Source organism: Nicotiana tomentosiformis, chromosome 12 (assembly GCF_000390325.3).
Source record: "Nicotiana tomentosiformis chromosome 12, ASM39032v3, whole genome shotgun sequence".
NCBI classification, from domain to species: Eukaryota; Viridiplantae; Streptophyta; class Magnoliopsida; order Solanales; family Solanaceae; genus Nicotiana; species Nicotiana tomentosiformis.
In genome coordinates this window covers 50,685,303-50,701,074 of record NC_090823.1, presented here as the reverse complement: position 1 = coordinate 50,701,074, position 15,772 = coordinate 50,685,303, and the positions used below count along the sequence as shown (strand labels likewise).

Sequence of the window (15,772 nt, the reverse complement as noted above, 5' to 3'; positions counted from 1 at the left end):
TCAAGCATGGGCATCCTTGAACAGAGTTGGCCAATACAACCCCAATTCCAACACTTTTGCTGCTGTCCGGATTCCTCCAAAGTGTCCACCATATGGTGAGGCATGGCAAGCCTGTAAAATTGAAGGTTGATCTTTCTCGGGGATACACCTCCGGATCATGTTATCTACACATATTCTAAAAAGTAGAGGTTCATACCAATAATAAGATCGACAATAATAAGAACTTTTTCTTTTGAATTGAAAAGAGTTCATAAGGTACAATACTGCTTGCTAAATAGTTAGCAATATCAGCATACCATAGCGTCTCCTCCATTGTCACAGCGAGTAACTGTTCATCCGGGAATGTCTCTGTTATATCTTCAACCTCCATCTTCTTTTCAGCTCCTTCCAACCTTGAGAGGTGGTCTGCCACTTGATTGTCCGTCCCTTTTCTGTCATGGATTTCCAGATCGAATTCTTGTAGCAAAAGAACCCAGCGGATTAAGCGTGGCTTTGACTCCTTCTTTGCTATCAAGTACCTAATTGCTGCATGGTCAGTATAAACAATAACTTTTGAACCAATTAAGTACGACCTGAATTTGTCGAAGGCAAACACTACAACCAACATTTCCTTTTCAGTTACGGTGTAATTGAGTGGTGCACCACTGAGCGTCCTGCTTGCATAGTAAATTGGGTGCATCATCTTGTCTTTTCGCTACCCCAAGACTGCTCCTATAGCATAATCATTGGCGTCGCACATGAGCTCGAACGGTTGCTCCCAGTTGGGTGCAACAATGATGGGTGCAGTTACCGGTCTCTTCTTCAGCTCCTCAAATGCCAACCTGCAATCATTAGAAAACACAAAGGGCTGATCCTTTTCAAGAAGTTTACATAAAGGGTTAGCAATCTTGGAAAAATCTATTATGAATCGCCTGTAGAACCCGGTGTGCCCAAGGAAACTTCTCACTGCCTTGACCGAAGTGGGCGGTGGCAATTTCTCAATCATATCAACCTCAGCATGGTCGATCTTAATTCCCTTACTGGACACTCGATGCCCCAAAACTATTCCTTTTTGTACCATAAAATGACACTTTTCCCAATTCAGCACCAAATTTATCTCCACACATCTTTTGAGCACTCTTCTTAAATTGTGAAGACAATCTTAGAATGAATCCCCCACCATGGAGAAATCATCCATAAACACCTCCATAATGTCTTCAACCATATCAGTGAAAATGGCTAACATGCATCGCTGGAATATAGCCGGCGCATTGCAAAGTCCAAAAGGCATTCTCCGAAAGGTAAAGATGCCATACGGACAAGTGAAGGACGTTTTCTCTCTATCTTCAGGGGCTATAGAGATCTGGTTGTACCCCGAATATCCATCCAAGAAATAGAAGTGAGACCGCCCAGCTAACCTGTCCAACATTAGTTCAATGAAAGGCAAGGGAAAATGGTCCTTCCGGGTGGCTGTGTTCAATTTCCGATAGTCCAGGCAAATCCGCCACCCCGTGACTGTACGAGTTGAGATCAACTCATTATTCTCATTTTGTACGACCGTCATCCCTCCCTTTTTCGGTATACGCTGAACAGGGCTGACCTAGTTGTTGTTAGAGACGGGGAAGATGATACCCGCATCCAGCCACTTGATCACTTCCTTCTTCACCACCTCTTTCATATTCGGGTTCAGCCGTCATTGATGCTCTCTGGAAGGTTTGTGCCCCTCTTCTAAGAGAATCTTGTGCATACAAAAGGCTGGGCTGATACCCTTTATATCTGCCATGGTCCACCCAATGATAGTCTTACATTCTTGTAACACCTGTAAGAGTTGCTCTACCTACACAGCTAGCAAACCAGATGATATAATAACAGGAAAAGTAGAATTAGGCCCTAAGAAAGCGTACCTGAGGTGAGCTAGCGGTTTCAGGTCCAACTGTGGTGGCTCCTCTATTGATGGTTTTGCAGGTGGTGTTGCTCTTTCTTCTAAGCGTAGGGGATCGAACCGAGGTTCCCTTTTCTAGAACCCTTGACCCTCGAGAGCCATGACCTACTCCGCCAGCCCTTCACCATCCATCTCTTCCAAATTCATCAAACAAGCTTCTAGCGGATCCCCGACATTAAGGGTCTCATCCTCCTCTTGCAGTATCACATCCACGGCCTCCACTAGCGAGCAATATGCAAATTCTCCGGGTCTCCTCATGGATTGTTGAACGTTGAATATTATTTCTTCATTGTTCAACCTCATTTTCAACTCTCCAGTCTCACAATCAATCAATGCTCTCCTAGTGGGTAAGAACAACCTTACCAGAATGATGGGTATCTCTTCATACACTTGACAGTCAAGAATAACAAAGTCTGCAAGGAATACAAATTTCCCCACTTGAACAAGCACATCATCAAGAATTCCTGTCGGTCTTTTGACTGTGCGATCAGCCAGTTGCAACAACATTGAGGTCGGTCTAGCTCTGCCAATGCCCAGTTTTGTATAGATTGCCAAGGGCATCAAGTTTATACTGGCCCCCAAGTCACACAATGCTTTAGCAAAATCATAACTCCCAATGGTGTATGGAATAGTGAAACTACCTGGATCAGACACTTTTTAAGCCATATGTCTTGTCACTACCGCGCTGTAGGTCTGCGTCAGAGTTACAGTGGACAGGTCCTGGAAGTCAAATTTTTGCGACATCAGATCCTTCATCATTTTTGCATACCCTGGCATTTCCCTCAAAGCATCCATCAGTGGAATATTCAATTGAATTTGTCGAAGCATTTCCATGAATTTCCTGTATTGATCATCTTTCTTTTGCTTTGCCAATCTTTGAGGGAATGGTGCAGGAGTCAACCTCTGCCCACTGCTTGGTGTCGTTTCTTTGTTGGAAGCTTTTTCTACCACCTGTTCTGAGAGTTGTTCACCTTCCTTCTTCTTACCCTTGTCAACCTGTGCTTGTTCAATTACAACCTCGGTGAGCTCTGCTGACTCATCTGCCTCTAATGTAATTGGGGTAGTTGGCGTAGTCTCTCTCCTAGATTGAGCAACTTCTTGCTCTCTGTCTAAATCTCTTCCATTCCTTAGACTCACTGCCATTAGCTGATTTGGGTTCTGTTCCTTTGGGTTAATATTTGTATCTGCAAGAAATGTTCCTTGTGGGCGATTGTTCAAAGCCATAGACAACTGTCCCAATTGAGTTTTAATGCCTTTGATTGTCGAATCATGTGCTGCTAACTTTTCTTGCATCTTACCATTTATCCCAATGAGTTGTTGCAGCATGCCCCTGATTTCTGTCATGTTGCTATCCTGCTGTTGATGAGGTGGTTGGTAGGCCAACTGTTGCTGATGCTGCTGATTATAGCCCTGTTGCCTTTGATAAGACACGACTTGGCCTTGTGGTCGTGCGCTTCCTGGATTGGGGTTGTGTTGTGGCTGGTTTGGTCTTTACTGCTGGTTTGGTGCTGGTCCCCATTGCTGTCCACCTTGCCTCTGACCTCGGAAATTGTTGACATAATTCATGTCTTCTCTAAAGCCCTGGTTGTCGTTCTCTCCACTCCACGAGCACACATATGACTGGTTTATGCAAGGAGTGCACAAGCCTCCATTTGTTGTATCAACAATGTGCACTTGCTTTGTACCAATCTCATCAATTTTCTTTGTCAGTAAGCTCATCTGGGTCATGAGAGTGGCTATGTTCTCTGCATTGGAATTGCTTGGGTCAAGAGCAAAAGAATGCACTATTTGTGTAAGTGTCGTACCTCTAGTGATCCAGCCTGAATTTTGAGCCATCTTGTTGAGAAGAATCTTGCACTCTGTGAACGTTTTCTCAAAAATGCACCCCCAGCTGAAGCATCTACATTGGCCTTCAAACTGTCTACCAAACCCATGTAGAATCTCTGTCCCAGCATCTGATCTGGAATGCCATGGTGTGGACACTTCACTAGCATACCTTTAAACCTCTCCCAGGTTTCTTGCAAGGTCTCAGTCGGTTTCTGCCTGAACTGCAATATCTCATCAATTTGCCTTGCAGTCTTGTTGGGAGGATAAAACTTGTTTAAGAACTTCTTGACTAATTCTTCCCAAGTAGCAATGGAGTTTATTGGGAGTGAATTCTACCAAGTTTGAGCCTCTCCAGTCACTGAGAATGGGAACAATAATAGCTTAATTGCTTTAGGAATCACATTCGGCTGTCTTTGAGTCACACAAATTGATAGGAAGTTCTTCAGATGTTGTTGTGGGTCTTCGATGTATGACCCGGAGAACAGTCCCTTATTCTGCAACAGGTGCAGCATGTTGTTGGTAATCTGGAATGTCTCCGCTTGTATCTGAGAAACAGCAATGGCGGTGGCCAAGTTATCAGCAGTTGGTTGTGCCCAATCATAAAGAGCAACTTCCGGCACAAGAGGTGCTACCACTCCATTGTTTGGGTCAACACGATCATTCCGATTGTTTATGTTGACGTCGTCCACGTTGTCCTTTTCACTTTTGAGTTGGTCTTTTTGTTTTAACTGTTTATTCTTCTTGTTGGCCCGATTCAATGCCCTGAATGCTTTCTCGGGGTCTGAGAGTCCTTCAAAAAGTTCACCAGTCCTCAGAGAGCTTCTAGGTATACACCTGAGTCACAGAAGAGTTCAAATGTGAGAATTTCAATGGAAAATATTTTAACACCGTAGGAAATTGATCTAAACTAAGAATTATAGAAATTCTTCTAAGTTGTAATAAATAACACCGTTAGTTCCCCGGAGACGATGCCAAAATTTGATCACGCCCAACTATGCCTTGTAAAAAGGGACTAAGCGGTCGCTGCAAATATAATTCGGTTCAAGTCCGGAGTCGAATCCCACAGGGAACTAACCTATTTACCACAACTTTTAACAATGCTAATGATAAGCTCAGACAACTTCCGGATGCAAGATTTTTAATGGAGTATAAGTGGAATTTATTTATCTAAGGAAAATGACAACAAAATTAGCAATAATCAAGAATAAGATTGAATTCAAAGGTAAAAAGGATCTAGGGCTATTGATTTCCTATATTGTCGGACTAATTCCTGACACGTTAGCTATAATCTCGCCATAATACTCTATGAGGATTATGAGTTCTGGGCTACCGTAATTATCTCTCGATCAATTACGATAATTTACTAGAAGCATTCTCTCGAACTACTCTGGTTAACAATTTATGCAACTCAGAATTATCCCACCAAAGTTTCGTTATCTATAACCCCATTTTTAAATTCAAGTAATTAATCTCTTAACTTACTCGAAAGTAGTGTTGTTTAACAACAATCTAACCAAGTGTTCTTTCTCAAGCAACACAAAGTAACTAGACACGATTAATCAAGGGCCATTTCAATTAATCACAACACAACACATAGTTGAACAATCATAGAATAAGAACGGCTCAATTATATCTAAGCATAGTCAAAACTCTGTCCAATAATTGGTTCCATCAACCCTAGATGATGGGTTTAACTGCTCATACTAATGGATAAAAATTCACTATAACAATTCATAATCAACAATGGAAGTAAGAAGAAGAAGATGAAAACTCTTAGGAAATTCTCCGTCTTCTCTCTCTTGTTCTTGCCTCCAAAATCTCTTAAAAACAACTCCCTCTCTCTTCTGGGCGAATTAGGTTTCATATTGGTTTAGGTTAGTCGCCTTAGAAATTACATAATTGCCCTTGAGTTGTTGGCCTCCGTCCGCGGATTTCAGCCAGTGTTCTGCCTCCAATGCGTGGTCCAATTAGCGGTCAACTCCGCGGCCGCGCATCTAGAGGGGACCTCCCCGCTTGCTTTTCTCGCTCCTTTTCGACCGGACTAACTTTCGATTGGCCTTCCACATTCTATTTTGACTCCAAAACACTCTTCATCTTTCTCCTAGCTCGGAGTGGCTCCTGCAACGCATAAAATTCTTAATTAGAGTATTTTGTTATCTTTTAGCACTTAAATATTAATAAAGTGCGGCTAATTTAGAGTATAGATAGTGTCTAAATTGCATAAATATAGCCTCCTATCAGATCGCTAGTTGACTTTTTGGCTAACGAGCATTAATGGTGGTTTCGAGACTTTGGATGGGTTCATTTGGTTGAATGGAACTTGTGTTCAAAGTTTGGTTGTAATCCGGAATATCTAAGGGGTCGTTTGGTAGGATACATTAGATAAAATAATACATGCATTAACTTTGTGTATTAATAATAGGCAATATACATAACTTACCCCCTGAACTATGGACCAAATCCCTGTTACATACTTTTTATGGACGAAAATCATCTTACACACCCAACCTTTCCAGAGTGTGCCTAAAACACATCACTTTTACTACGTAGCAGACGCATGCATAACCAAAGAAATAAAGAGCGTGAAGACTTAGAAACAAAAATTTCAATCCTTGTTTAGTGCCACGTGTCAAAATTTTAATTATTTTCTTTATTACTTAAATTATTTGGCCCCCAGAACCCCACCCCCTCGCTTCTCTTCTTCTTCCTCATACGCTGTCCCCCTTTTTCAACTTTTTTTACACATAAATTTTACTCACACTTCCCACAATTGCTCCACCAGCTTGCCACCAAATATGATCCCGCTAGGACATCACAGAATAACCTCTTAGTATCTCATCTCTATTTCAACATCAGATTAAGTTTCATATTCGAATGACATAACACCTACATTTTTTAACTTTAACTAAGATTTGAGTTTTACTTCAATAAAAAATTAATTACTTTTCTTGGAAGTAATCTACAATAGAGTTTAAACATGTAATGTATCTGGAATTCGGTGGTTTGCTAGTCGGAGAAGTTGACTGCGAATTAGGCAGCCATAATATCTTTTCTAATTTGGAGTTGTGGGTCCTGATTTTCTTGTGTTAGATCTAAAATTAAAATAAAATATTTGGAACTAAATCTATTTGGGCTACTAAGTTTTAGTTTGAAATCGGAAGGTGGCAGTTCCGGTATTATTGGCAGCAATGGAGAGCGAGGGAGAACAGAAAGAAATGAAAAGAAGGGTGTAACTATAATTTTCTTGTCGGATATGAAAGATAAATGAATGTGGAGAAGGGTGGCAGTGAATATATCTAATTTCATGGTTATGGGGTATTCGACAAGATGAAATGAAAGGGGGTAATTTGCAGAGAAGAGAAAGAGATGAAATGAAAAAGATGGTTAAGGAGTGTAATTGTAATTTTATGTGGTTTATTTTTTTAATAAAAATAGTGACACATGTCATGACTTTATTGGTGCGTGACATTGCACATGTTTTGAAAAAACTAGTCAAAAAAAGGTGGTGTGTCTTAGGCACACTCTGTAAAGGTTGGGTGTGTAAAGTAATTTTCCTCCGTAAAAAGTATATAACAGGGATTTGGTCCATAGTTCAGGGGGTAAGTTATGTATTTTGCCTTAATAATATCTTGTTTGGTACACTTTTTGAACCTATGCATTAGTATGCAAGCATTATTTATACACCTTATTTGGTATTATCCTATGCATAACTAATGTATAAGAAATCATGGTATTAACAATGCAATGGGTTTTAAAGCATGCATTAGCTTAGTTAAAGACAAAATTGTCCTTCAAAATTTATGCTTGATTAAAATATACTATTATATTAATGCAAGTTTGAAATACTCCAAGAAAGTGAGAAATAAAATTATATCCCTAATACTTAGCATATTTTCTTTTTTATAAATAAATATTTAGTTCAATACTACAATATAGGTAGACAAATCAATTTTTTTTAAAAAATCTTTTCATATAAAAACATTCCTCAACATATATTTCTTTTAAAAGATAAAGTGATGGACTGGTTATGAGGGTATTTTTGTAAACAAATAATTCTTTTAGAAATTGTGCAATGCTTTAACACATCAAACCAAATAATGGATAAGAAATATGTCAGCATAACTAATACCAGCATTACTAATACGCCATATTCAGTATTATTATTATTATACACTCTACCAAACGACCCCTAAGTGTGATTCGGACGCGGTTGGCGAAGTTGGAATGTTTGGAAGTCAAGAGGTGATTTTTTGATCTTCAATTCTTGGTTGTGTTCTTTTTTTTTTTTTTAATGTTTTATGCCTTGGGACAAGTTTGGATAAGATATTCAGACTTGTTGGTATATTGGATGGGAGACTGAGAGGCTCGGGTGAGTTTCAAAGTGGTTTTGGACAATTTCGGACCATGTTGGAGCTGCTGGATTTTTCTGATATCTAGTGTATCGCACCTACGGAGAGAGTCATGCGGGTGCAAAGGTCACACCTATGGTGCTTGGAGCGCACCTACGAAAGTGGGTGGTCCAGTGGGTGGTCACTTCTGCGAAGAGGGTAACATGAATGTGAAGGCGCACCTGCGGAGCTTCGTGTGCACCTGCGAGAGTGAGGCAGGCATGAGGAAGTGCATCTGCGCAAGGACGTGCACACCTGCGAGGCCACAAATGCGATAGTGGTGTCGCAGGTGCGATGGCTGGCTGTGAAGGAGCTCACAGATACGAGCGTGTGGCCGCAGAAGCGGACTCGCAAATAGGAGTAACTGGGCCGCAAATGCGATATTACTGGCAAACTTATTTATTTCGAGGGTTAGCTTATATTTAACTATTTTGAGTTTTAGAGCACGGGAAGAGACAATTTTGAAAGGGATTTCACTACGACTTTGTCGGTAAGTAACTTTCATTTGGGTTTGATTATAAATCTTGATTACCCATGGATTTATACACTTGTAACATGTGTTTTAAAGAGAAATTTGGGGTTTTTGCCTATATAATTTGAGAGAGTATAATTTGGGGGATTTGAGTACTAATTTGGACTCGATTTTAGAATCTAATTTCACATAATTGGACTCGTGGGATTATGGGGAGTCGGGATCACCCCTTGACTCGAGTTTTGACCATGTTAGCCGGTTTGGCTTTTGGGAATTTGGCTAAAAATTGAAGTTTTATTATTTGAAATTGATTCTTATAGCTTTGTTTGACGTTATTGAGTTATATTTGACTAGATTCACGTCGTTTGTTTTTGAATTTTGAAAGGAAAGGTGGTTGATTGATTGATTTAAGCTTTTGCTAGGTTGAGGTAAGTCTCTTGTCTATCCTTGTAAAAGGGAATTCTCATTGTAGGTGATTTATTTGCTACTTGCTACATGATTTAGGTACCACGTATATGCGAGATGACGAGCGTATATGGTAGCTAGGTTATGACCGTAGTAGAATAGAGTTAGGCTTATATATTGCCAATTGGACTATGTGAATTTTCTCTTCATATTTCATTGATTCTCTGACTATGTGATGAAGCTAATCCACGATTAGAAACCATGCTTAGGGTATTGGCTTGTTGATTTGGCGGCATTCATTTTATAGCCTTACTTGACTTATAATTTAGTGATTATTGGCTTCGTTGCTCATGTTTAATATCATGATCGGGCTTAAGGATATTAAATGAACATATTGAACTGTTATTAGAAGTTGAATTATTTGATTAGCCATAACTATCTCTTATTCATGTTATTATTCATCCGCATTTTATTACTATGTGCATCTTCATCATATCATCTCATATATGCATACATGAGTTGGAGAGTTGGATATTGAGAAAAGTTGAAAATTTTGGCACCAAGGACATTGTGAGGGGATATTGATTATAGATGATGTTATTAGTAGATCAGGTTGCACGCCGTAATGGCGTTTGAATATTGATCCATCCCACCGGAATCAGGCGATTACCCATATTACTTTGGCTCTAAGAGTGCAGACATCTAGATTGGTGCTAGTTTGGACACTTTGCCAGTGCCAGACACATGAATTTGTACTGTGAGATGTCAAGATTGGATCATGAGCATGCATTGGTAGCTTAGACTTATGTAGTGTATCTTATATACATTTTGATATTGGATCACGAGCATGCATTGGTAGTTTAGACTCATGCAGTGACTCTTATATATATATGAATGTCAATTGACTCATACCATGATAATGAATAATTGAGATAACTGATATTGTATTCCGTCTCTTTATTTATAAAGCATGACTAAATCCTAAATTTAGTATACTTTTGCTTTTGTACGTGACTGATGATATCATGCCTTATCACATGTTCTAATTATATTTTCATATGCTTATTGGGTTGGTAGTAGTTGTAGTGTCGACCCTTCGTCACTGCTTTTTCGAGGCTAGACTTGAAACTTGCTGAGTACTTTGGTTTTGTACTCATACTATATTTCTTTACATATTTATGCAGGATTTGAGGCTAGTATTAGCGGTACCCATTAAACTAAGTAGGAGAAATTTGTTGGAGACTTTATGGTGGGCTGCTTTACTTGTCCGATCTACAGCACATGAAGTCTTCCTTCCCTACTCGTTTATATTTATCTATATATTTTTGTTTCCGGACAGATATTATTGTTCAGTTGAGACTATGTACTCTTGTTAGATGCTCATGATGATATTGTGATAATAGGTATTAGGAGAGTTTGTGAGACCGTGGTGGTCGTGTTTAGGCATTGTCATTGATTTGTGCATTATTGATTTTGATTTGAGATTTATTCCACATTGTTATTTATACCAAAACACTGTTAATGGCTTAATAATTGAATTCTAATATTGATGTTGAGTATTGACTTGCCTAGCAAGTATGTTAAGCGTCATCTCGACTGTTGGTGTAATTGTGATCGTGACACTTTCATACCAAACATACCCTTAGTAATGATTAATTAGTAAACATCGGATATGGGTAATTATTTTGGGCCTTCTATGCATAACAAAGATTGTTTCTTTGTTCTGATTTTCCTGTTTTGTTTTTATCTATGTTGGTGACTTAATCTGCTGTTTAGTTCACTTCAACTAGCTCTATATTGTAGTGTGAGATTTTGTCTATTTGCTGGATGCTATGTCCAAGTAATAGTAGTAGTGCATTCTATTATACATCTATGATTATCCTAGTCCGAAGTTGATCTAAAGTCTATTCCTCTCTCTCCTTGTATGTGAATGGAAGAGGAGCTGATTGATTCACTTCTATAATTATTGATAAATGATATATTTGATATCCGATTACCTAACAAGCATGCCTTTTAATCGTAAATCTGATATGTAAGAAATGTGCATACTAAGTTATGGCGTATCACTACACAATATCTGTGTATACGGTCAAAATCGAATTTGCCCTTCGTATGACTAATCGAGATTGGAACATGATAGACCAAGGTTCAACTCTGTGTAATATCGAGCCATGAAGCGAAATTAGGTAGCCGAGCTCGAGACCGATGAAGATCGAGATCGACCAAGATCGAGGTCAAGCAAAATAGAGGCCGATCAAGATCGAAATTGAGCAAAATAAAGATCAATCAAGATCGAGATTGGCCAAGATCGAGATCGAGTAAAATAGAGATCGATCGAGGTCGAGATCATCCGAAATCAAGGAAAGCTTATCGAGCCAAAAACAGAAAGTCGGAATATCCGCAATTGGGCGAGAATCTCGGCGGAAATCACAGCGCATATCAATAAGAGGTCAATTAATTAATCTATCATGGGATTCGTTGCTGTATTTAAAAAATGGTATTAAGAATAAGACTTTCCTACTATATAAAGGGGGTCTGATCATTTGTAAAGGGACAGATACACATATATATTCACATTCACAAGGAGATTCAGATTCATAATATACAAAGCAATATACTGCCTTTTTCTTCTGATTTTGATATTTAGTCACTTTGTTCTTGTATCAGTTACTCTTCATTCAATTTGAGGGTAATCAAACTTGAGGGCCTAGGCTAATTAATTCATTCGGTTGGCATTCATTTCTTTTACAGTTAATTTCGATATTCATTTATATATTTTCTCAATTTGTACCAAGTTATACTACGTATCCTTAGAACCGCTTATCAATTCAATTGTTATCTATTTTTCGGGTAAACAGTTTGGCGCCCACCATGGGGCTAAGGATAATAGTGGTTATTTGATACAAATCTCTGTAAAATACACTATTTTACATTTGCTCTTGGAAGTATCTTTGATTTCAGGCTAAAAATGACAAACTCTTAATTAATACTCCTACATATCGACAATGAATTTGGCCATCAAGGGGAGAATAACAACGGAACGCCCAGGGATGAAAGGCCACCCACTGACCCCATTGAAACTCGGGCCGTGGATCCGATTGATATTAATTCTCATGTGGCCATCGAAGCGAACCAACATTCCGGTCCCAAAAAAACATCCAAGGTGAAATCCGATCTGCAGTTCGAAATACCCAAAATATTGGAGAAGACGGGATCAACCTACGTATGATGTTCGAAATGCTGCAAGCTCAACAAGTGGCGATAGCTCAGTTGCAGAGCCAAACCCTAGCACCGAGTAGGGCTGAGACCGGTCCACCCCAAGAAGTCACCCACATAACGGGGTCAAATGAACAAGAATCGGGGACTAACCCCAAAATTATAAAGATGCTCGAGGAACTGACAAAGCAGATAGAATCAAGGGAAAAGAGGATCGAAGCAAACGACAAGAAAGTGGAAACTTATAACTCCAGGGTTGATTAGATCCTGGGGGCACCACCAATATTGAAGGGTTTGGATTACAAAAGGTTCATACAAAAGCCTCCCCCCCGAGCGCAGCTCCCAAACTGATCCCCAAGAAGTTCCGCATGCACGAGATTCCTAAGTATAATGGAACGACCGACCCCAACGAGCATGTTACCTCTTACACGTGTGCCATCAAAGGGAATGATATAGAGGACGACGAGATCGAATCCGTATTACTAAAGAAATTCAGGGAATCCCTGTCAAAGGGAGCAATGATATGGTATCATAATTTACCACCTAACTCTGTCGAATCTTTTTCCATGCTTGCAAATTAATTTGTAAAAGCACACGCCGGAGCCATAAAGGTCGAGACTAGGAAGTCGGACCTTTTCAAGGTAAAGCAAAAAGAGAACGAGGTGCTAAGAGAGTTTGTATCTCGTTTCCAAATGGAACGAATGGATCTACCACCGGTCACAGACGATTGGGCCGTTCAAGCTTTCACCCAAGGACTAAATGAACAAAGCTCAATGGCTTCACAACAGTTGAAGTAGAACTTGATTGAGTACCCGACTGTTACCTGGGCCGATATACATTATCAATATCAATCAAAGATTAGAGTCGAAGATGACCAGCTGAGGGCTCCTTCTGGATCCGTTACCAAAAGAAACATCGATCGAGAAACAAGGTTGAACAGGGATCAATACCAGCTGTATAATAGAGATCGTAGGGGAAACGAACATGGGCACAACCTCGTACGATGTGAGAGGAGAAGTGATCGAGGCCAAGGATCTCGAGGGCTGATGAGCAAGAATGGTTTCAACGGGCATACCGGACCTAAGGAAGCATCATTATTGTCGGAGTATAACTTCAATGTTGATGTATCCGCCATCGTATCGGCTACCGGACTCATCAAAGATACTAAATGGCCTCGACCTCTGCAGACCGATCCAGCTCAGAGAAATCCCAATCAAGTATGCAGGTATTATGGCACCCATGGCCACATAACGGAAGATAGCAGGCAGTTGAGAGAAGAAGTAGCCCGGTTATTCAATGAAGGGCACCTTCGGGAGTATTTAAGTGATCGGGCCAAGAATCACTTCAAAAATAGAGAGTTCAATAGACAAAACGAGCAAGAAGAACCGCAACATATTATTCACATGATTATCAGAGGGATTGATGTTCCCCAAGGGCCAGTGTTTAAACGCACTAAGGTATCGATCGTAAGGCAGAAGCGATCTCGGGCTCAGGATTACATACCGAAAGGAACCTTGTCCTTCAATGATGAAGACACATAAGGAATCATGCAACCCCATAACGATGCACTGGCAATATCTGCACTCATGAAAAAGAATCAAGTTAAGCATGTGTTAATTGATCCAGGTAGTTCGGCCAACATCATTCGATCGAGGGTCATAGAGCAACTCGGTCTATAGGACCAGGTTGTGCCCGTGGCCCTAGTACTAAACGGATTCAACATGGCATCTGAAACTACTAAGGGCGAGATAACTTTGCCAGTAAACATAGCCGGGACCATCCAAGAAATGAAGTTCCACGTGATCGAGGGAGACATGAGGTATAACGCCCTATTCGGCAGACCATGGATCCACAATATGAGAGCAGTACCCTCGACCCTTCACCAGGTTCTAAAATTCCCAACACCAGAGGGAATCAAAACAATCTATGGGGAGCAACCCGCTGCAAAGGAAATGTTTTCCATCGACGAAGTGGTTCCGATATCGTCACTCTCATCGACAAAGGGGTCAAATTCGAAGTGAAAACATGAGACCATATAGCAATCACAAACGCCGGCCTCGACCCAACTAGAGAAGCAGGAGTCTGACAAAGATGATGATTATGGGGTCCCTCGATCCTTCATAGTCCCTGATGATTCCGACGCTACCAAATCAACGGTCGAAGAGCTGGAGCAAATCATACTAATCGAACATCTGCCCGAACGAAAGGTATACCTGGTCACGAGGTTAAATCCTGAGCTCATGAAAAATCTTATTCAATTTCTTATAGCTAACATGGATTGTTTCACTTGGTCCCATCTTGACATGATATGGATCCCATCGGAAATCACCACCCATAGGCTAAGCTTGGATCTGAAGTTCCATTCGGTGAAGCAAAAAAGAAGACCCCAGTCCGAGGTCAAACATGCTTTCGTCAAAGACGAGGTAACCAAGCTTCTTAAAATAGGGTCCATCCGTGAAGTAAAATACCCCGAATGGTTAGCAAACGTAGTAGTCCCTGAAAAAGGAAACAAACTAAGAATGTGTGTAGATTACAAGGATCTAAATAAAGCATGCCCCAAGGATTCTTTTCCTTTACCTAATATCAATCGCATGATCGATACCACGGCCGGTTACGAGATCCTCAGTTTTCTCGATGCCTATTCCGGGTACAATAAAATTCAAATGAGCCAGGATGATCAATAAAAGACCTCGTTCATCACTAAGTATGGTACCTACTGCTACAATGTAATGCCATTTGGATTAAAAAATGCTGGTGCCACTTATCAACGCCTAGTAAATCGGATATTCGAGGAACAAATGGGGAAATCTATGGAAGTTAATATTAATGACATGCTAGTTAAGTCTCTGCGAGCAGAGGACCATTTAAATCACTTGTAGGAAACTCTCAGTAAATTGAAGAAGTACAATATGAAGCTAAACCCGGAAAAATGTGCATTCGGGGTCGGGTCAGGCTAATTTCTCGAGTTCATGATATCTAACCGAGGAATCGAGATTAATCCCGACAAGATCAAAGCTATCGATGGCATCACGGTGGTAGACAACGTAAAGGCCGTGCAGAGATTTACTGGGCACATAGCCGCCCTGAGGCAATTCATCTCGAGGTCCTCTGATAAAGGCCACTGATTTTTCTCGTTGCTGAAGAAGAAAAATAATTTCACATGGACCTCAGAATGTTAGTAGGCCTTGGAAGAGCTTAAACGGTACTTATCGAGCCCGCCACTGCTTCACACACCAAGGGCAGACGAACAATTTTACTTATATTTGGCAGTATTAGAGGTAGCGGTAAGTGGAGTCCTAGTCCGAGAAGAACGAGGTACGCAATTTCCCATTTGTTATGTCAGTCGGACTTAGGTGAGGCCGAAACTAGATATCCCTACCTAGAAAAATTGGCGCTCACTTTGATAAATGCCTTTAGGAAACTATAAAGCCATACTTTCAATGTTACCCCATATGTGCTGTAACAACTTATCCACTTCGAAATATTTTGCATAAACCCGAGCTTTCGGGACGGTTGGCTAAATGGGCCATAGAAATCAGTGGG

General features: G+C 40.4%; 1 protein-coding gene across 1 annotated transcript; it reads right to left on the bottom strand.

Annotated features, from left to right (window-relative positions):
* Positions 1–1,106, bottom strand: LOC138902621 (uncharacterized). Its single transcript, XM_070190505.1, has 4 exons — positions 1,021–1,106; positions 699–821; positions 265–518; positions 1–164 (listed from the first exon to the last, which is right to left on the bottom strand). The coding sequence occupies exons 1-4, from the start codon at positions 1,104–1,106 to the stop codon at positions 1–3; spliced, it is 627 nt and encodes a 208-aa protein (XP_070046606.1).
* Between the last annotated feature and the right edge of the window lie 14,666 nt (positions 1,107–15,772).

Excerpts from the sequence above, each read along its gene's own strand:
- LOC138902621 (XM_070190505.1), bottom strand. The coding sequence starts at position 1,106 with ATGTGTGGAGATAAATTTGGTGCTGAATTGGGAAAAGTGTCATTTTAT. Across the intron at positions 822-1,020 it reads TTTGGGGCATCGAGTGTCCA|GTTGGCATTTGAGGAGCTGA; the intron begins GTAAGGGAATTA and ends TAATGATTGCAG. Across the intron at positions 165-264 it reads TGCTAACTATTTAGCAAGCA|ATAACATGATCCGGAGGTGT; the intron begins GTATTGTACCTT and ends GAATATGTGTAG.